The 22862-nt window shown below is 32.9% G+C and overlaps 1 protein-coding gene across 1 annotated transcript in view; it reads right to left on the minus strand.

Moving 5' to 3' along the window:
- LOC144441133 (inactive phospholipase C-like protein 2) overlaps positions 1-22862 on the minus strand; it is a 98745-nt gene that overhangs the window by 13091 nt on the left and 62792 nt on the right. Inside the window, exons 3-16 of the mRNA XM_078130666.1 lie at positions 19985-20134; positions 18813-19028; positions 15107-15152; positions 13954-14083; positions 12279-12397; positions 8904-8967; positions 8647-8740; positions 5645-5762; positions 4400-4485; positions 3810-3930; positions 3198-3283; positions 2598-2680; positions 1860-1952; positions 1559-1658 (exon numbers count right to left, since the gene is read on the minus strand). Of these exons, the coding sequence (XP_077986792.1) occupies positions 1559-1658; positions 1860-1952; positions 2598-2680; positions 3198-3283; positions 3810-3930; positions 4400-4485; positions 5645-5762; positions 8647-8740; positions 8904-8967; positions 12279-12397; positions 13954-14083; positions 15107-15152; positions 18813-19028; positions 19985-20134 (1506 nt within the window). The remainder of the gene's footprint in view (positions 1-1558; positions 1659-1859; positions 1953-2597; positions 2681-3197; positions 3284-3809; positions 3931-4399; positions 4486-5644; positions 5763-8646; positions 8741-8903; positions 8968-12278; positions 12398-13953; positions 14084-15106; positions 15153-18812; positions 19029-19984; positions 20135-22862) is intronic.

A 22862-nucleotide genomic window follows, 5' to 3' on the forward strand; every position in this document is an offset into this window, starting at 1 on the left:
ATCGATTACTTACAGGTAGTGTCTAGTTTCCACTTGCATTGTCTGCTAAATTTAAATGCACCTGACACATTCCTTAAATTGTTATTCTGCTAAATATTTCAAGTGCCAAAATAAATACATTTACGTTGTGAAAGCCCATGCATGTCAGATTAGGATTAACAAATAGATGATAAAAACAGTTGTCTGCTAGTCTGAGCTATCGAATCAGATGGTCCTAAAGAAAGGAATGATGCTTATGTAGTCATTGTGGCACCACTGACAAGTAATCTGATTAAAATCCGATGTAGATGTCGGCCATCAAGACGAAAACATAAATGTATCATGAAGGTCAATTCAAGCAAAAATACCGATGTAAAATAACAACAAACGATTAGATGACATCTACATCGGATTTTAATCAGATTGCACTGACAAGCTGACACTAATGCTTTAAATTCATTACATGTAAAAAAAGACTAGACCAAACAGTGACTTTTTCTGTTTGCTAGGGTATCATTACATCGTTATTTCTCATCAGATGTTGTCATTTGATACTCACTGTATTTGTAACACTAAAGACAATCAGAGACAGACTAGCATGAACAAGTGGAACTTGTGACAAACAGGGAAAGTGAGCCAAATAATTGTATTAATAACACTAGGCACAATATGTTGGAAGTACAGAGACATGTATTACATTTCATGGTTTGATAAGAACAGTTTTTACATAATAGCTCACATTACAAATGAATTTCAAGTTCCCTGGCATTTCCTGTACACCTGTAGAGGCTATAAACTGTATTTATTGAACCATGAAATGTAACACAAGTCTCCTTACTTCCAAATGAATTAGGTTTAGTATTACTTGGCATACAAGCTTCCCTTTTTTAATAATTTCCATTGTTCATGCTAGTCTGTTACTGGTTGTATAAACTGACATGGCCATCAGACATTATTATTTTTCCTCATAAATCAGACTGCTACTTTGATACAGATAAACTTATAATTTTTCACAATTATTTATTGTGGTATAATTAAGTCAACACTTGGTTTCTGCCAGATAAACTTCTAATTTTTCACCATTGTTTACTGTTGTTACCAACAAGACTGTTGGTAAGACATTTGAGGAAAAGTGTTTTTTCTAATTTCTAACGTACCAAGAGACATAGTGTCATCATTCAGAAGATCATAAACAATATTTCCTGAAATTTCCTGCAGGGTTTATGGAAAAATATCTGGTGATGACATCAGAAATACCCCTTTCTCTGTATTGACAATCGTTGTCTTTGTTAGAGACAAAGAGATTGGGGTATTTGTGATGTCATCATCAAAGGTTTTCCCATAAACCCTTGCAGGACAAAATCTGAACATTGAATAAGTTACCAAGGTATTAAATTATCACCAAAGACCATGTTTAAGTTGATAGCAGTAATCAATACAGTCAAATGTACTAATGGCAGTAATATACCTGACTGGAATTGTAATCTTAGCCACATCCATACTTTCAGCCATTCACATCAAAAGATATGAATGTTGTGTGATAACATTCAAGCAATGTAAACATATATAAATATCTTACGTTTTTGAGCGGACTCATGGAAGTCTTCAAACCTGACAGATTTACAAATAGTAATAAGATCAGACAGTTCCTTTATCAAGGTAAACTTCTTCAACCCATCCTATCCAAGACAAAAAAAAGGTAAAATACAACAAAAAAACTGTTGTCAGTTGTTTTATTTTTGGCAAGATTTTGATTTCAAAGGCAGCGTTTGTCGAGACAAAATGCTAATAAAGTAGAGACATTAGTACAATCAAATGAATAACACATAATATCAAGTTTTACAGTAAATTTATTCATGGTACATAGTAAATTAAATTACCTTTTTAAGTTTCTTTTTATCATTATCTGTGCCTTCATCTTCCTCCGTCACTTCTCCTTCATCTTCAGTGCAATCAACTGATAACTTCTTTCCCTGACATCACAATGTAGATTATGATATGTGGATATATTATAATATATATAAGATGTGATGTGATGTGATGGGATGTGTTATGAAGTAATGTGATACCGTATGATATGAAATGATATGAAGTGATGTGATATGAAGTGATATGAAGTGATGTGATATGATGTGATATGATATGAAGTGATGTGATGTGATGTGATGTGATATGATGTGATGTGAAGTGATGTGATATGATGTGATATGATATGATGTGATATGAAGTGATGTGATATGATGTGATATGATATGATGTCATATGAAATGATATGAAGTGATGTGATATGTGATATGATATGAAGTGATGTGATGTGATGTGATGTGATGTGATGTGGTGTGATGTGAAGTGATGTGATGTGATGTGGTGTGATGTGAAGTGATGTGATATGATATGATATATGACATAAATTTACCACACTGTAAATAAGTGTCATTTAGTGTGACTCTACCAAACAACACATGTTTTTAGTTTCCTCCTGCATTAACTATGAACCCATGAGGATCAACTCTCACTGGACTTCTTGAGAGAAAAGTCTATGAAAAAATAGATTATGAAAATTTAATATATCCAGTATAAATAAAGATTATTATAATTTTTCATCAATTAATAATTACCTTAAGTATTATTTTTCCTTTCAGTTCTTCTGGACTTGGTAAATAATTTTTATCTGACCCGGGAGGATCTTGATACAGTTTTTCTGTGTTGTAAAGTAGAAAACAAAGAACCCATCAAATTACTCAGTTCATTTCAAGCACACCATCAGGTAAGTACTTACCTTGGAATATTGATGTAAGGCCTTATACTACTAGTTTTTGTTGGTAAGTACTTACCTTGGAATATTGATGTAAGGCCTTGTACTATTAGTTTCTGTTGGTAAGTACTTACCTTGGAATATTGATGTAAGGCCTTATACTATTAGTTTTTGTTGGTAAGTACTTACCTTGGAATATTGATGTAAGGCCTTGTACTATTAGTTTCTGTTGGTAAGTACTTACCTTGGAATATTGATGTAAGGCCTTGTACTATTAGTTTCTGTTGGTAAGTACTTACCTTGGAATATTGATGTAAGGCCTTGTACTATTAGTTTTGTTGGTAAGTACTTACCTTGGAATATTGATGTAAGGCCTTGTACTATTAGTTTTTGTTGGTAAGTGCTTACCTTGGAATATTGATGTAAGGCCTTGGACTATTAGTTTTTGTTGGTAAGTACTTACCTTGGAATATTGATGTAAGGCCTTGTACTATTAGTTTTTGCTGGTCAGGACAACAATGGATTTCAAGTGATACAAAAAGAGGATATCTGAAAACAAAGAAAAGTTATTGTCAAATAATTTACCAATGGAGACTGGTGATAAATATGATAACTTTGTAAGATGAAGTATGCTTTTTGTCTTTATTTTTCCTAAGTTTAACATCAAGAATATGTTTCTGATGAATAATTATCACTAAAAGTTTGCTATAATAAATGCAATGTGATTGGACAACACGATATATTGTTATTATAATATGCTTGCTATGATACATGCAAGTTGATTGGACATCATGTTCAGATTATAATATGCTTGCTATGATACATGCAATTTGATTGGACATCATGTTCAGATTATAATATGCTTGCTATGATACATGCAATTTGATTGGACATTATGCTCAGATTATAATATTCTTGCTATGATACACGCAGTTTGAAACTTTGACAAGGGTATAAATTCCATATTTCAATTCTCAATGTGTACATGTACATGGTATGATGTATAATTCTAACATAATATATTACCTCACTGATTTTCTGTAATCCAAATGTCTAAAATAATGCAAGTACTCACTGTGATGCTGTAAATGCATATTCATTGATAGCCTGGACAGCTGCTTTGAATAAAATCTTACTGGTCAAGGTGTGGCCATGGTAAATAATTGGTTCATTCTGAGGTCCGTCCCAACAATCCACTGCAAGTGATATATAAATTAACATAATTTATTCATACTTGTCATTGAATTTTAATTCTGAATCTTAGATGATAACCAAACACTGAGAAGAATATAAGAAAGAACCTCACAGTACAGTACAAGACCAAAAAAACATCACAATATTTTTGTTTCCCACTTGTAACAACTACGATAAGTTTCACTGAACAGGTTTGTATCTGAGATGTTTGTATTCAAATCAATGGTCACCATGGCAACATTCATATTGCCTGCAGGTGACAACCTACATCAAGAGACTGGCAAATATCTTAGATGTTTGTACTCAAACCAATGGATACCATGGCAACACTTATATTGCCTGCAGGTACGTAGCAAGATACACCATTAGATTCGCAAATATTCCAGAAGTTACAATAACTCTGATCAATGAGTGGAACATCTATCATGTAGCAAGGGATGCAATGAAACTATAAAATATAACATAACTTACATTCTACCCATCTGCAGCCTCTTTGTAAAGCCCTGATGTATCCTTCAACACTGGAAGGTCCTTTCAGTTGGTCCTCTGTTAAATAACTGAAAAGAAAATTACACTATAAGATTTATAGAAATCACATATACTGTACTGTACTTGACTTGAAATTTACTTCTTGGGAAAGGACTTGACTAGTTGCCAGGCAACTAATTTCCATTTTCCCTTTTTTCCCATCTTGTTGAAATAAGTATGAATTTTCTTATGTATTTGTATTTTATTATAATGCCTTTTTGAATCTGGGAAATAAAGCATTTTTACAAAGCATTATTACTTTTACACCAGAAAAGAATTGTATACACAATCTTTGAAAGCAACAGAAAAAACGTTTATGGTGAGGGCCATAGAAATAGTTTCCTCGAAACTTATCAACTTACTTTGTTTGTATTGTTATTGTGATTTGTATAGTGCTGCTTTCAGTTCTGTCGTGACTTTCTTTATCTTATTTTCAAATTACATACTAAATTTTGTGAATATATGATAAGATATGCAAGGATGTTGTACACCCATGACAATGGTGATGAGATGTCGGCAAAAATTTACATTTCACTTCCAAGAAATCTTTTGACTCTGTGAGTACCGATAGTAATTTTCACTTGTAATGACATGACAAGTTGTTTAGTTTTTTTGTGGATGTCTGTATGATAAAACTTTAATGTGGATTTGTGGCTCATGGTCATCATACAAAATGTGCCCCACCTCCTGCTCCTGCCACCTTCTAGTTCAGGCGTGTGCAAATATTGATAGGTGGTTTTCTTTGTTCTCAATATGATAAAAATTAATTCTAACTAGATCGCCCACTGACTTTGGTTGCATAAAATGTGCTGCCACCAACCCATCCCAATCCCTGGTCAGGCACATGTACATACATGACATAGCATACTGTATGTGTGATAAACTTCAAAGTGGATTTTGTGACTCTTGGTTGTACAAAATGTGCAACCCCCCCCCCCCCCCCCCCCCATACCCCATCAACCCCAGGTCAGGTATATGTAAATATATGATATGAAATGGGTTTTTTGGTTGTTGTTTGTATGATAAAACTTCAAAGTGGATTTTGTGGCTCGTGATCAAGCAAATCGAATCCCTCATCTCATTCCTATCAGGCCAGACACTTCAGTATACAATCTTTATATAGATAGTCAGCAAAACCTGTATTCAGACTTTACTATTTGCATGAGAAATAATAACCATGAATCTTACGTATTATGGGATGCAGCTACAAAGTAATGTGACAGAGGTTGAACCATATCTTGACAAACAGTCTGGTGAGAAGGATCAAAAATATCACACTCTTCTGACATAAGATATCGTGTAAACCCTGAAAAGTACAAGTTAGTCTTTCTATTAGCACAACAAATATACCATTACTAGACTTGAGATCATTTCATGACTGCATGTATCGTATCCATGGTTAAAATGTTCTGAATTCTTGCTACCTTACTTTTGACCACCTAGGTGAGTCATACAAATCACATCTTTCAACTTTTGGTTGACAAGATGGCAATGAGTACAAATGACATGTACAGAGGAATTTCAAACAAAAATTTTCACTAAAGACTTATTTTTGCTATTTTCGCTGGAAAACAAAAACACAAAAATACTGAGTAACTAAAATACCTTCTTGTGGATGAACACAATTTATCAGTCTGGTAATTAGTAAAAATTAATCTTTGAGAACTAGTTGAAGACTGTACAATCACCAACAACCGTAAACTTATAAAAATGTTAGGACAATTGAACTGTGGAGCCAAGGGGTATATCCAAATCCATTATACACCTATTAAAGTACATATATTCAACCTCTAACCCAATACACATGTACACACATTCAACTTCATTATATACATTATGTACACACATCCAACTCCATATGGTACACATAAGTACACACATTCAACTCCATTATACACATAAGTACACACATTCAATTCCATTATACACATAAGTACACACATTCAATTCCATTATACACAGAAGTACACACATTCAATTCCATTATACACATAAGTACACACATTCAACTTCATTATATACAAATGTACACACATCCAACTCCATATGGTACACATAAGTACACACATTCAACTTCATTATACACAGAAGTACACACATTCAACTCCATTATACACATAAGTACACACATTCAACTCCATTATACACATAAGTACACACATTCAACTTCATTATATACATAAGTACACACATTCAACTCCATTATACACATAAGTACACACATTCAACTCCATTATACACATAAGTACACACATTCAACTTCATTATATACATAAGTACACACATTCAACTCCATTATACACATAAGTACACACATTCAACTTCATTATATACATAAGTACACACATTCAACTCCATTATACACAGAAGTACACACATTCAACTCCATTATACACATAAGTACACACATTCAATTCCATTATACACATAAGTACACACATTCAACTCCATTATACACATAAGTACACACATTCAACTCCATTATACACATAAGTACACACATTCAACTTCATTATATACATAAGTACATGCATTCAACTCCATTATACACAGAAGTACACACATTCAACTCCATTATACACATATGTACACACATCCAACCCAATACACATAAGTACACACATTCAATTCCATTATACACAGAAGTACACACATTCAATTCCATTATACACATAAGTACACACATTCAACTCCATTATACACATAAGTACACACATTCAACTCCATTATACACATAAGTACACACATTCAACTTCATTATATACATAAGTACACACATTCAACTCCATTATACACATAAGTACACACATTCAACTTCATTATATACATAAGTACACACATTCAACTCCATTATACACAGAAGTACACACATTCAACTCCATTATACACATAAGTACACACATTCAACTCCATTATACACATAAGTACACACATTCAACTTCATTATACACATAAGTACATGCATTCAACTCCATTATATACATAAGTACACACATTCAACTTCATTATACACATAAGTACACACATTCAACTTCATTATACACATAAGTACACACATTCAACTTCATTATATACATAAGTACATGCATTCAACTCCATTATACACAGAAGTACACACATTCAACTCCATTATACACATATGTACACACATCCAACCCAATACACATAAGTACACACATTCAACTCCATTATACACATAAGTACACACATTCAACTCCATTATATACATAAGTACACACATTCAACTCCATTATACACATAAGTACACACATCAACTCCATTATACACATAAGTACACACATTCAACTTCATTATATACATAAGTACACACATTCAACTCCATTATACACATAAGTACACACATTCAACTTCATTATATACATAAGTACACACATTCAACTCCATTATACACAGAAGTACACACATTCAACTCCATTATACACATAAGTACACACATTCAATTCCATTATACACATAAGTACACACATTCAACTCCATTATACACATAAGTACACACATTCAACTCCATTATACACATAAGTACACACATTCAACTCCATTATACACATAAGTACACACATTCAACCCAATACACATAAGTACACACATTCAACTCAATTATACACCTAAGTACACACATCCAACCTCCAACCCAATACACATAAGTACATGATGTATAATTCAGACCACTAATCTCTTGATACTTTCTAGAATAAGCTAAAAATACAGACTTAGCCTAATCATTGAATTATTAAACAGATTGTGTCTGTAACTGAGGTCCGCAGTGTACAATCATACAGTCAATAGGACGGTTGTACTTAAATCTACGTTTCTAATGACCTGATCAAACCTTTATTTCTTCCCTCTAGGCAATATAATAACAAATTGATGCCTTGTATTAAGGGCAGGATTTCAAAATAACTGACTGTACGATGACAACCCCTTGAGTGCAATGAGCAAAAATGATCATTCATTGTAACCATCACAGATCATAAAATTATTCACCGTGTGCCTTTAACAAATGAAAGTATTAAACTATCACAGATCATAAAGTTATTCACTGTGTGTTGAGTATCACTAATAATATTTCAGTCTCAGATTTTAACTTTTCTGACATTCCTTCATCTACTCCATAATGAACACACGACTTACATACTACATTAACCATACAGTTAGTTTACAACACTTACCATCTATACCAAGGTGACCTTTGATTTTTCCTTCATCTGAAGGTTCATATTTATTGATAGTTTCTAGACATTTTTCTTTTGTGACCCCAGTCATCTATCACAGTAAAATATAAATATTAAAGGTAAGATCATGGAACATAAATTGTTATTTGGTTGGAAATTGTTTCATTATGAAGGAATATGATTAGTAAAACATGAATGGAAAACAAAGGATTCAAATTAAGGCGAACAAAGTGGAATTCTATAGTTATACCTACCCCTTGTTCTGCTTCCAGGAATATTTGCAAATCATCTGTTGTCAAAAATTCATAACTTGCATATCTGAAGAAAAAAAGAGAAACATAACTTGTAAGAAAAAATATAAATGTAACTTGTATATATGCAGTCTAGAAGAAAAATCAAACTTGTATATATATAAAGAAAAGATGAAAAAAGTGTATATTTGAAGGAAGTGCAGAAATCATAACTAATGGGGGGATGAGGGGGGGGGGAGGGGGAACTGCCAAGAGCTAACCTACAACTAAACCCTTAACCATGCTCAAAATGGACTATGGAATTATTTGTAGTTGCTGTAATACCTAATATCTGGTTATCTGAAGGGTAGCTATCCTGCAAGGGTTTGGGTATTTCTATATTTGCCTGTCACATAACATGATAGGATGGAAACATGGGTAACATGCAATGCCCTCCCATTGTCATATAATAAACCTATGTCATTAAACCCTACACAATATCAGTCTACTTGTACACTTGGATAAATTGGAACTACCACAAAATATGATTTCAGAGAAAGGAAACCATATCTTTTGGTTGTAGACTATTTATTCTTACAAACAATGTGACAGATGGTTATTACAGTGATTAATTCAAATACTCTATTTCCCATGTTGCATCATTCAAGATGGTGGGTTTAGAAGTTCCGTCTAGGCAGCAGAGTACATCAAACATTGTCGTAAATTGCACCCTTTTTTATGGCACCATCCAAGTGTCACGGAAGAAAAAAACAGCTCTGGTGTTCAAGTATGACATCAAATGACAGCTTTTATAACATTTAGCTGATTCAAGGCTTAATATGGACATTGTAATAATTAGGGCAAGACGGCAATCAAAATTCACATTGCTTAATAAAACTGTAGGGGTTTATATCCACTTAAACAACAGCCCTACCGATACAACTTCAGACACAATTAAACTCCTGCAGTTTCAAAATATTATAATGGCTTTACAATTAGACTCTTTCTGTGTGTATCATGTCGTTTCATTGGATATTAGACTCTTACTGTGTTTCCTGCCGTTTCATTGGATATTAGACTCTTACTGTGTTTCCTGCCGTTTCATTGGATATTAGACTCCTGTTGTGTTGCGTGCTGTTTCATTTAACACTTTTACCTAAAACCAGACAGGTTTTGAATGCAATAAAATCTGACAAATTAAAATTAATGATAACTGAACTACTTGAAAGCTATTTCATAACATTTTTGCATTAATACATATTTAGCCTGAATATTTTGATACTTGGTTTTCATTAAACTCTCATCTATATGCATAAGCTTGACTGAATACTATTCCATTTTTCTTCATTTGAAACCTAGGGGTTTTTTATGTATGAAGTATGCCCCCACATGGCCAAAGATTGCCATTATCATGTAACTTAGTGACCAATCAGAAAGCTCCTTCTATAGAGTGACAACCAGGGTCATTTTGTAATGTTACAACTCTATGAAATGAATAAACTATGTCATTTCTCACCATCTACTCATCTATAATTCTACCTTCTACGTGCACATGATTATTTAGTTAGAAATTTTTGCCACTAGAAAATTTTGTGATTTTGTAGCCTTCAACTAGTTCCCAAATGCTAAATGTTTACAAATATCTAAGCCTGGTGTACTGTGTTTATATACAAGAAAACATATTAACCACTACTTATTTTCATTGTTTTTTACCCCAAGGTATCTATTCAAGTTTGACCAGATTTCCAGTCTGTTACCAGGGTTACCAAACCTCAGCCAATAACAAAGTTAACGTCTTCCTACATATACCTGTTAATATATAAGTCCCTAAACTCAGAGTCAAATTGGGTGAGTCATTTAACGGTCTCTACTAAAGGCCATTTGATTTCTGCCACAATAGAGTCTGGGCAGGTGTTATCAATATAAGTACTATCACCTTCAATGCTCATTTGATCACTAAGGGTGCAAAATTTATGATAATACAGTCTCTAAAAGGTACTACAAATCATTTGAACAATCTACAGACAGTGGCGCCAGTAAAAAATGGGTGTAATGAGAGACTTTGCTCAACATAAGGAAACACCTTGAACACCATGGGAGCAAATTTTATTGATTATACACTTCTAAAAATTTGCTAGAAATGATTTGAATACAATATAGACAGTGGCGCTATCAACCTTTAGCTGTAAAATGCTATGTTATTACAGACTTGTTCAACATACAGATATAACAAGACATCATAAATCTCTCTCTTCCTGTCATGGCTGTCAAAAAATGGTATTGAATTACATCATAACATTTTAATACCACTTCAGTTTTTATCCCATTCCTATTATGGCACAAATCATCTTACTGTGCTTGTTTTGTTAGAACTACAAAAAAATGAATAGTTTGTAATTCACTCAGTATTGAAATACCATAAACCAAACACTGAATGTAAGCATTCTATGTTGTTGTTTTTTTCATTTGTATCTGCCAAAAGCTTTTATCATTTCATCATTGTTATTATTCAATCGTTCTCTCATTTTTATTGTGTTCTGTAGTTTAACGTCCCCAGTTTTATGTCACGCATTTTGTTGTAATGTATATTTTATATGGAAAACACTATAAAAGCTGACAAACTACATCATAACAGATCATATTTTGGATTTTATTTCATAACTATAAAACATAATTCATGAGGTAAACTAGGACAAGGCATAAACACTCAAAAAACTGATTTCACACACCAAGAAATGGAAGCTCACGTAAACAATATGGCTTCCTGTTTGGGTTTGGGATTTGATAAATGGAAGCTCACCTAAACAATACGGTTTCCTGTTTGGGTTTGAGAATTTGAGAAATGGAAGCTCACCTAAACAATACGGCTTCCTGTTTGGGTTTGGGAAGCTCACCTAAACAATATGGCTTCCTGTTTGGGTTTGGGAATTTGAGAAATGGAAGCTCACCTAAACAATATGGCTTCCTGCTTGGGTTTGGGAATTTGAGAAATGGAAGCTCACCTAAACAATACGGCTTCCTGTTTGGGTTTGGGAATTTGGGAAATGGAAGCTCACCTAAACAATATGGCTTCCTGCTTGGGTTTGGGAATTTGAGAAATGGAAGCTCACCTAAACAATACGGCTTCCTGTTTGGGTTTGGGAATTTGAGAAATGGAAGCTCACCTAAACAATACGGCTTCCTGTTTGGGTTTGGGAATTTGAGAAATGGAAGCTCACCTAAACAATACGGCTTCCTGTTTGGGTTTGGGAATTTGAGAAATGGAAGCTCACCTAAACAATATGGCTTCCTGTTTGGGTTTGGGAATTTGAGAAATGGAAGCTCACCTGAACAATATGGCTTCCTGTTTGGGTTTGGGAATTTGATGAGAAAATAAATAGCGTATTGTGTGAGACTTACCTAACTAGCAAAAAGTAGATTTCTGGCCTGGTAGAAATTTCCTTAAATAGTTCTAGAAACTCTGCAAAGGTTAGCGTAGGTCTGGTACTTGTGTCTCTTGATTTACCAACGACAATTTCCTGTAGATACGATAACAAAATACAGAATTTCAAAGACCAAGTTTCAGTTACTTAATTTATGACTGCACAACAACATCCTAAAGTAAAAAGTACATGATAATCTTTAAACGTGTTGAAACTTCAAACTTCAAAATAAATTACTGTACAGGTAACCATTTTCATATCATTCTATGTTTTTGAATAGGCCTAAAAAAAATAATTGTTTGGTTCCGGTTACCCAACCCCACATAGTTTTTCATTGCCAACCCTAAATTCTTTTTATGTATTTGAGAAAAAATAATAAGATCTCAAAAACTGTGTCAAGTTTCAGGAGAAATAGTGAATGCGGAAACTCACACAAACTTAAAAAGACAATGTAAAACTATTCTTCCAATCTGTAATGGCTGCACATCTGATAGGAAGAAATAAATAACACAGAGACCATTTGGAAAACAATAGAAAACCTGAACTAGATATTCAAACATAAAAAAATATAGAATAAAATTAGGAAAAAAAATCTACCTACCCCACCTATTCTAAAATTGAACGTAATTGGAACCACACAATTTTTTTTGTTAGGCCTTATAACATCCTTAAAGGCCCACTTTCGAATAGGATTAAAATCTAGATGTAAAAATCAGTTGTCTGACAGAGCTAGAGAAAAAGTTGAGCCGGAATAAAAGAATGATCCCATGTAATCCTAACATGAAAGCGATAACCTGGGATTAAACTTTGCCCTTTAAAAGTAGCCGGTGAAATGTGAGAAGTAGGCAGTAATATCTAGGAATAAGACACATGAAACTGCATACCGATGAATGATTTTTAAACATATTCTTGAAAAGTAGCCAGTGAACAACTGCAAAGTAGTGTGTTAATGTTGCCTGCTACCAGCACTTTAATATCTACATCCTGTCCAGTCTAGATTCCTTGTAAACGACAATTACTGACACAAAAATACTATAAACCATTTGATTCGGTACAGATCCCCAAATTTTGCTTTGCACTTATGGTGAAGCCATCTGACTAGAAGTGATGTTGTGTGGTTTTCTGGCCATAGAGGGTGTCATTTAATTTTTTTGACACATTTCATAAATCTATAAGTATAAGTCAGTCAGGCCATAACAAATACAGATATACATAGCACTACATTAACATTCAATACGTTGATTAGAACTCTTTAAATGACTCCATTTGATATCATTTCCTACTGAGTGAATTGTAATGATGTTTTACATGTTCAATCAATGTACCTTCCTTCCTCCACCTGTCATACCACAAAACACAGCAGCTGTGCACTTACCTAGCTTTACAAACAAATCGGAATAGAGTGAACATATCATGTCATCACGATCTTTAAATAACAGAAAATCATTTTCTTTTTTGTGTTTAAAAACAACATGAATAAATTATAGAGATGTCACATGTTTTGATAGATTAAGTTTGCAAAAATAGTATACAGCTGTTCTCCTGCTTTTCACTTGTGATATTGAACACTGTTCACCCTCGCCCAGTATCTTCACTTTTGGGCCTGTTCTCATGAGAACTCAAGGTGCTAACAAGTACATATTCATTCTTACTTTGAATTTTTGCTTGACTCTGATAGTGGTAAGGCCGGTGTTAAGTTCCTTGGCAAGTCGTATAACTTCAAATTCATCCAGCTGTCCAGTGCTTTCATTGTCAGCTTCACCAAATACTTGTTTTAGCCATCTGTGCCAATAGTCAAGGATGTATTGCTATCACTGGTACATGTCATATTCCACCTAATACGACAATTACATTATGTCTATACATACATGCTTTTAGTCAAAGTATAGTGGCCACTGGCCTAAGGTACAGAAATTAATATATATATACATTGTACAATAACTGCTAATGTGGATGTTGAAGTCTGCTTCAAAAAAAATGATGAGTCAAATCCGAGCCACGGAAATTATTCCATCATAGTGAAAGTGAAAACTATAAACTTTGCTAAATCAGTCTGACTATGAACATTTGTTCTCATCAAGAAATTAAATTTCAATTGTTAAAGAATGCTGAAAAAATTTGTTACAACAATGGCAGATCAACTATAAGTAAGCTAGTGACACTGACTAAAAATAAAACTAAAATATGTAGATATGAGCTATCAATAGATGGTGTCTCTATTACAAAATTTTCCTCGAGTGGTGACATAGTCACCTGTTTACATTACAGGGTAATTATATCCACATAATTAGGGCATTGCTATCATACACTTGTATATTAAAATCTATAACATGCAACAATAATAGTTTAGTTTGCATCTAGCTTAGTTTTGCCGACAGCACATTTTTATATTTCCTATGCTCTTAATAGGTGCTATACAGGTTAGAGTATGGGTACTTAATCATTACAACATGCTTAGGTGTGCTTGAAATTGAATATATACATGACCTTAAATGAAATACTGTTATCAATTTCAAAACATCTGTGCATATATAATCCAAAAACAGACCCATTGTTAGGAATTTCCAGTCATAATCATCCACTCACTTACCTTTATTAAATATGACAAGGTGTTTCCCATTTTATCAACCCCATACTTGGGATTCTTTTCTGTGGAAAAGTTACCCATTTGGTTGGAACATACCTGTATACCTTTCTATGGGAGTATCCCATCATGCAGCTTTTCAATATGGCAACTTGAATTAGAGTGTACATAGATGCCAATACTCAATAACGGCTGTTACAATCTTTGTACAAAAAGGATACCTTTCTCTCATATCGTCTTCTTGTTTAGCTTCTATAGAATCTGGTGCTGTAATAAATATAAGAACCATCAATATTATTATGATGAATTGCATGGCTGTAATAGACAGGAATTGTAACACTCTGTTCAGGGTGAAATTACTCAAACGTGTTTCTAACACTCCATCCAATCTTACTGTTTTGATCAAATGAGACATTTCTCTGAAAATACTGTACCTCAGTACTTTTGGTTACTACAGGAGTATATTTTGATCCAAAAATGAGACACTAGATAGCAGATTTGATTCTGTTTTTTCTTCATATTCATAACTGACAAAATAACCAATCATTTAAAATATCCTAATATGAAAAAAAATAATAATATTTACAAGAAAAACTTCACCTATACAGCTTTCATTTTAAAATTCCACCCTCTTTTAGTCTGTTTTTATCCATAATTGCCATACCTTACTTTCATTGCAATTTTTTTTATAGTTTATATTGGCAATACTGTACAAACTGTACTGACTCAGTGTTTGAAAATGGCTTTATTCCTTTTGAATTTATGCCTTTGTTGTCTTTGTTTCCATTGGACCAGTACAATTTCTGAACTTCAGGGTTATATTTCAAAGGAACAACATGTATATGTAAAGGTGTTCTGCAATTCCGAAAGCATACTGTATAGCTATGAAACATACATTTTATGATGTACTTGTAAAATTTTGATGTTTGGTTCTTATCTTTGATCTGCACACTGTAAACATACTTAATTTTGGTAGAATGTTAATCTAGGATGTGTCGGTTGTACTTCAATTTGGAAACAGTGCACAGGAAAAGTAGACACTACTTGTAAATAACTCATCTAGTCAGCCTGCCATATTCAATGCCGCTGTGACACTTTTCATAACAGTTGTATATAGGAATATGACAACTTGTAAAGTGTGTTTAGTGTGACTTATTTCCATGGAAAAATCTTTTGCACATAATCAGCTATAAATCCAGTATACATGGTACATGTCCATTTACAGTATATGACTACAATGGATTAGTTGTCGGTTCCAAAATACACCGTGCCTCCTTATACAATATCATGTATTTTGGTCACGTGTATGGTTGTGAACGCACTGCTCCTGGGAGGGTTGTCACCTTACTATACCCTAGATTAATGAGTAAAACTGATCCTGTCGTTGTTGGCGTTTAGTCTTTCTTGTATAAATTAACTCACAATTTAAGAGGTTTTTTATGTCTTTTGGTCAGTAATTGGTACAATCACTTATCATTTGAAAGTAATAAAACAAGACTACCCAAAAAGTAAGCCCATGGGGTGACACTGTCTCAAGCAATACAGCTTACATCCTGAAAATTGGCTATTGACAATGAACAACATTGAGTATTATCTTTGTGCTAGGTTTGAATAGGAAAAGAATATAAAATATCACCTTTATGCTAGGTTTGAATGGGAAAAGAAAAGAAATGGAAGGTTTTATAGAGGCAAAAAAATAAAATGCTCTATTTAATCTACAATTCCTTTCACATGCAGCATCTGTTATTATCAATTTAGTCAGTTATGAATTTGTGATTATAATGATCTAAGAAATGTTATCCCTTGGTTCTACTTTTAATGTAAAAAGGCACTATTTTTCATTTTTAAAATATGCTGTTAGAAATTTAAAGTAATTTTCCATTAATGAAAATCAACTCTTTGCCATCTGCGTTCTATTTAACAAATAAGTAACTTTTAAAATGAAAATCTAAGACATATTTCTATTGAACACCAAGCAACCTTCAACTTCGGCCATTTACATCTACTTTCCAAATAAGCAATTTTGCTTCCTTTATTACAAAAATTTTACAAATATTTATAGTATTCAAATTGGCATATTTGTTTTCCATATTTTCTTAGAATATATTTAAGTTCTTCTTTACACACAGACAAAGAACATCTTCCTTGTCTGTGTTTACAACAAAAAAAACAACCTTTTTTCACTTTTGATGAAAAACTGTGAAAAACTCCTATTATTAACACCAAACCAAGAAACCAATTTCAGCTATTCATATTCATATTATTGAAGTCAATTTTGTTTTTGTATTTCAAACCATTAGAAACGTTGCTTAATTTAAAAGACCATACTTTGTTTGTTCTACACATGTATACTGGAAATGCTCCTTATAACCAAAAAGGCATATTATTTCATTTTTCAAAATCTTAGAATGCTGCTGATAAACATAAAGGCATACTTGTTGTATTTCAAAATCTTAGAAGTGTTGTTTATGATCAAACTGCCATTCTTGTTTTATTTCAAAATCTTAGAAGTGTTGTTTATGATCAAACTGCCATACTTGTTGTATTTCAAAATCTTAAAAGTGTTCTTTATGATCAAACTGCCATACTTGTTCTATTTCAAAATCTTAGAAGTTTTGTTTATGATCAAACTGCCATACTTGTTGTATTTCAAAATCTTAGAAGTGTTGTTTATGATCAAACTGCCATACTTGTTTTATTTCAAAATCTTAAAAGTGTTCTTTATGATCAAACTGCCATACTTGTTCTATTTCAAAGTCTTAGAAGTGTTGTTTATGATCAAACTGGCATACTTAATTTATTTCAAAATGATCAAACTGCCATACTTGTTCTATTTCAAAATCTTAGAAGCGTTGTTTGTGATCAAACTGCCATACTTGTTGTATTTCAAAATCTTAGAAGTGTTGTTTATGATCAAACTGCCATACTTGTTCTATTTCAAAATTTTAGAAGTGTTGTTTATGATCAAACTGCCATACTTGTTCTATTTCAAAATCTTAGAAGTGTTGTTTATGATCAAACTGCCATACTTGTTGTATTTCAAAATCTTAGAAGTGTTGTTTATGATCAAACTGCCATACTTGTTGTATTTCAAAATCTTAGAAGTGTTGTTTATGATCAAACTGCCATACTTGTTCTATTTCAAAATTTTAGAAGTGTTGTTTATGATCAAACTGCCATACTTGTTGTATTTCAAAGTCTAAGAAGTGTTGTTTATGATCAAACTGGCATACTTGTTTTATTTCAAAATCTTAGAAGTGTTGTTTATGATCAAACTGCCATACTTGTTTTATTTCAAAATTTTAGAAGCGTTGTTTGTGATCAAACTGCCATACTTGTTTTATTTCAAAATCTTAGAAGTGTTGTTTATGATCAAACTGCCATACTTGTTTTATTTCAAAATCTTAGAAGTGTTGTTTATGATCAAACTGCCATACTTGTTTTATTTCAAAATCTTAAAAGTGTTCTTTATGATCAAACTGCCATACTTAATTTATTTCAAAATGATCAAACTGCCATACTTGTTTTATTTCAAAATCTTAAAAGTGTTCTTTATGATCAAACTGCCATACTTGTTCTATTTCAAAATCTTAGAAGTGTTGTTTATGATCAAACTGCCATACTTGTTGTATTTCAAAATTTTAGAAGTGTTGTTTGTGATCAAACTGCCATACTTGTTTTATTTCAAAATCTTAGAAGTGTTGTTTATGATCAAACTGCCATACTTGTTGTATTTCAAAATTTTAGAAGTGTTGTTTGTGATCAAACTGCCATACTTGTTTTATTTCAAAATCTTAGAAGCGTTGTTTATGATCACTGCCATACTTGTTGTATTTCAAAATTTTAGAAGCGTTGTTTGTGATCAAACTGGCCTACTTGTTCTATTTCAAAATCTTAGAAGCGTTTTTTTTTTTCAAACTGCCATACCTTTATTTCCAATGTTACCACCAACAAGCCAAGTAAGTCCTGTCACCCATATGTTAGCTTCATCAGGTGTGTTTGCAACCAAATCAAGGCTGTCATAATTGTCACCGTAGATGATAGAGAAGGCACAGTCTTCTGAGAATTCTCCCGCTATCTCTTTGTTGCGCAAAGTCTCTGTGTTCTTACCAATTCGTATTTCTTTGATTTGGTCTATTGAAACTGGTAAATAGTAAAAAAGACAAAAAATATCAAAATTACACCTTTATTTTTGTCATCAAACATGTTAGTAATACATTCGCAATCTAATCAAATACATGAATGAATATAGTTGTGATAAGCAAATGTAATGATAATGTATGCATGAATGATTACAGTTGTGATATGCAAATGCAGTGATAATGTATGCATGAAGGAGTATTGTTGTTATATGCAAATGATTTGGTGATATATGCATGAATAAGTATTGTGATATGCAAATGTATTGATAGTCTCATGGTTGAGTATTGTTGCGATATGCAAATGTAGTGATAATGTGTGCATGAACCAATATTGTTGTAATATGCAAATGTGATGATAATGTATGCATGAAAGATTAAAGTTGTGATATGCAAATGTATTAATAATGTATGCATGAATGAATATTGTTGCAATATGCAAATATGATGATAATGTATGCGTGGATGATTAAAGTTGTGATATGCAACTGTATGCATGAATGAATATTGTTGCATATGCAAATGTGATGATAATGTATGCATGAATAATTAAAGTTGTGATATGCAACTGTATGCATGAATGAAATTGTTGCAATATGCAAATGTGATGATAATGTATGCATGAAAGATTAAAGTTGTGATATGCAAATGTATTAATAATGTATACATGAATGAATATTGTTGCAATATGCAAATGTGATGATAATGTATGCATGAATGATTAAAGTTGTGATATGCAAATGAAAGACTCAGCACCCAGATGCAATCCTGATTTCAACCTATTACTGTACTATTTATGGACAAGACTGAATAACATGTACAGAGTGAAATTATTGGTATTTCAACAAAATATTTTTTGGAAATATTGTTGGCTGTCTGATTGAAAAATAATATTCTATTTACAGCTAGTGCAGCTTTAAAGTTTAGTCCTTTTTAGATACATGATTTTCATAAACATACCTTTTGCCTTGTTTGGTTTTTTGGATGTTGGATGCCATCTTAATGTAGTCAGGTCTTCATCCAGTGAAAAGATCCTGTGATATTGCCGAGACTGTGAACGTACCTTTATCAATTCACTCCCTGCCTGCATGAAGGTGATGCAATCAGACACTAAAATATACAATAATATATATAATGTTTAAAGAATATCGACTCTACAGAAATAGAGGGAATGATTTTTTAATATGATAATGCTGAGACTGGGGAAGTAAAAAGTTGACAAACGAAAACACTACGCTGCAGTGCCTACATTAGGACACTTTCAACCATTAACTTACAAATATTACACACACACACACACACACACACACACACACACACACACACACGCACACGCACACACACACACTACATACACACACACAGACACACACACACACACTACATACACACACACACACACACACACACACACACTACATAGATATTCCATCCATCCTTTCATCATATTCATATACACTCACACACACACACACACACACACACACACATTACAGCCATCTATCCACCTATCCATCTACCCACTCATTTACACATCCAGCCATCCATATATACCTACATATTTAATAGAAAGATAGTATACAATCCTGTGTTATAGCATTCAGCAGAACCTTTGATCAGCTGTGCTACAAGGCTATATTTGTACAACTGCACCTCATATTTCATTGCAAATGGATGATAGATCACTATTTCATATATTGTACATTGGAGGTAATGAAAAGAACTCCGACAGTAGTAAACATATTCATCACATTCCAACTAACCGTTAAAATTCAAATACCAAAGTTGGAGACTTGATAAATGAGCAACGACATCTTAACCTAGACTGGTGTACCATCAAAAGAAATAGTTCACTGACTATTTAACACAATATTTAAAATGTGAACCACTACATCTAGCCTATGGCAGCATAATAACGTGAATGGGTTTTTCACTGATTGCTGACGTTAATATGGAAATATACGGTAAAGCAAACTCTTTAGGTTAACATGATTACTCAGAATCATTCAGGGGTATGTTTAATATCATGCTAGGTTTTCCATCAATAACTGATAATGGAATTATCTCTACCCTAGCAGGACATCAAGATATACTAGACGACGGCATTATAGCACAAATGTGTATAGGAACTTTGTCTGTTAAAGAATTGAGTTCCTGTCATCCACAAAATCAAACATTTCATGGATGAGAAATGATGAGAAAAGAAGGGTTAGAAAATTGACATGAAATGAGGTATGGTTATTGAAAGCTAATAGCCATGCCATATTAAAGCTGCCTGAAGACAGAATGATTTCGCAAACAAATGTCAGCCTAAGGGGCCCTATATATTCATCGCGCTACAAGTTCGGAGTTATTAGAACCGAGATGCCTGTCTCTTGATCACAGTAAAAAAGGCTAGAGAATTTGGTAATACTAATTTGACTAAAATGTTACGAGAATTTATTTCTTCATTGCAGAAAAAAGACGAGTTTTGTTGTTATATTTCATAACGTCTGAAAAAATACATAAACCGGCAAATACATTAATAGGTAATAAGATCAACCAATAAACTCCTTTCATCATAACCTCATTTCAATAATTTAATATCTTATAATACTGTAATTGAGTTCATAAAAAAACAAAAGCCATCCCTGAAACTTTGCACTATTTGAGTCAAGGAATATTTTGATTGTACTACATGTATACAACTTACTGTTTTGGAATAAAATAACTTTTTTTTTGCAAAGAAAATGTGTCCATTCAAGTTGGAGAGAAATAACAGTTTGTGTAGTTATAAAAATGAAAAGGATATCTTGGGAATTCACTATTTTTAACAAAAATGCTGACATTGAAAGATATAAAATTCACTTTCACTTGTTTATACAGAGTTGGCAGTGATCAGAAACTATAAATACAAGCCTAGGTAGGCAACTTCTGTTGGAAGAGTTGGAAGAGTTGTTGATTGTTTCTACTGTGTTTAGTGTAAATGTACAATGCAAGCAGTTGTCAATATGTTTTAATGGAAGTTCCCTGCCAAGGCTTATACATCACTTCTGCCTCAGTTCTGATCAATATCAGTTCAGTTCTGAGTGAAAATGAATGCAACAACACATTTTATCACATAGAACATCAAAGTTTTTATAAAATATACTGTAGTAATAACTAAAGGTACCCTTTCACATTAAAAAAGATATTGCCCTTGGCAAATTACCCACTATGCAGATCTTACTTGTAAAACAACATGAAAAATTTACAAATTTTAAATCTTCATGTTCTATATTTTTCATTAATAATTCAATTCACTTTTACAGCGCATAAAAGTTGACTATGATCATTTCTGTCTTTGCTTTTATGAATATAGCCAATACATTCAGAGCTGTAGGCATTTACTCATTGACAATCTCCTGGGGGGAGGGGGGGGGGGGTTGATATTCCTCAACATGTGATTACAAATACCATCAAGAGATGTCAAATTACTACAAACTGAATGTAAACCACAGGTATATACATGTAATAGTACTCATCAGATCATATCATGGCGTGTGACTTATTGACACTGAATAAAAACTAAATGTGTATAATGCTCTTGCTGCTGCACTCTGGCTCAGAGTTTTTAACTTCAGTTCAGTAATTATGCATACCTTTGAAGTTGTTAAGGCTACATAGCTTGTTGACAGTGTCTTGTATTTATACATGCTCTTAATCCAGTACCCTAGCTCATCAGTTCATTTTACCTTCATTAATAGTAATATGTAATTCATTGTAATCCCCTATGAACTTTGCAAAGGAAGAGCTAGTCAGTATGTTGACTGTCCATTGAGATTATTTTTGCTTTATAAATTCAGCGCTGTCAGCGTTA

This window comes from Glandiceps talaboti, chromosome 10, assembly GCF_964340395.1.
Source record: "Glandiceps talaboti chromosome 10, keGlaTala1.1, whole genome shotgun sequence".
In the NCBI taxonomy this organism is placed as follows: Eukaryota; Metazoa; Hemichordata; class Enteropneusta; family Spengelidae; genus Glandiceps; species Glandiceps talaboti.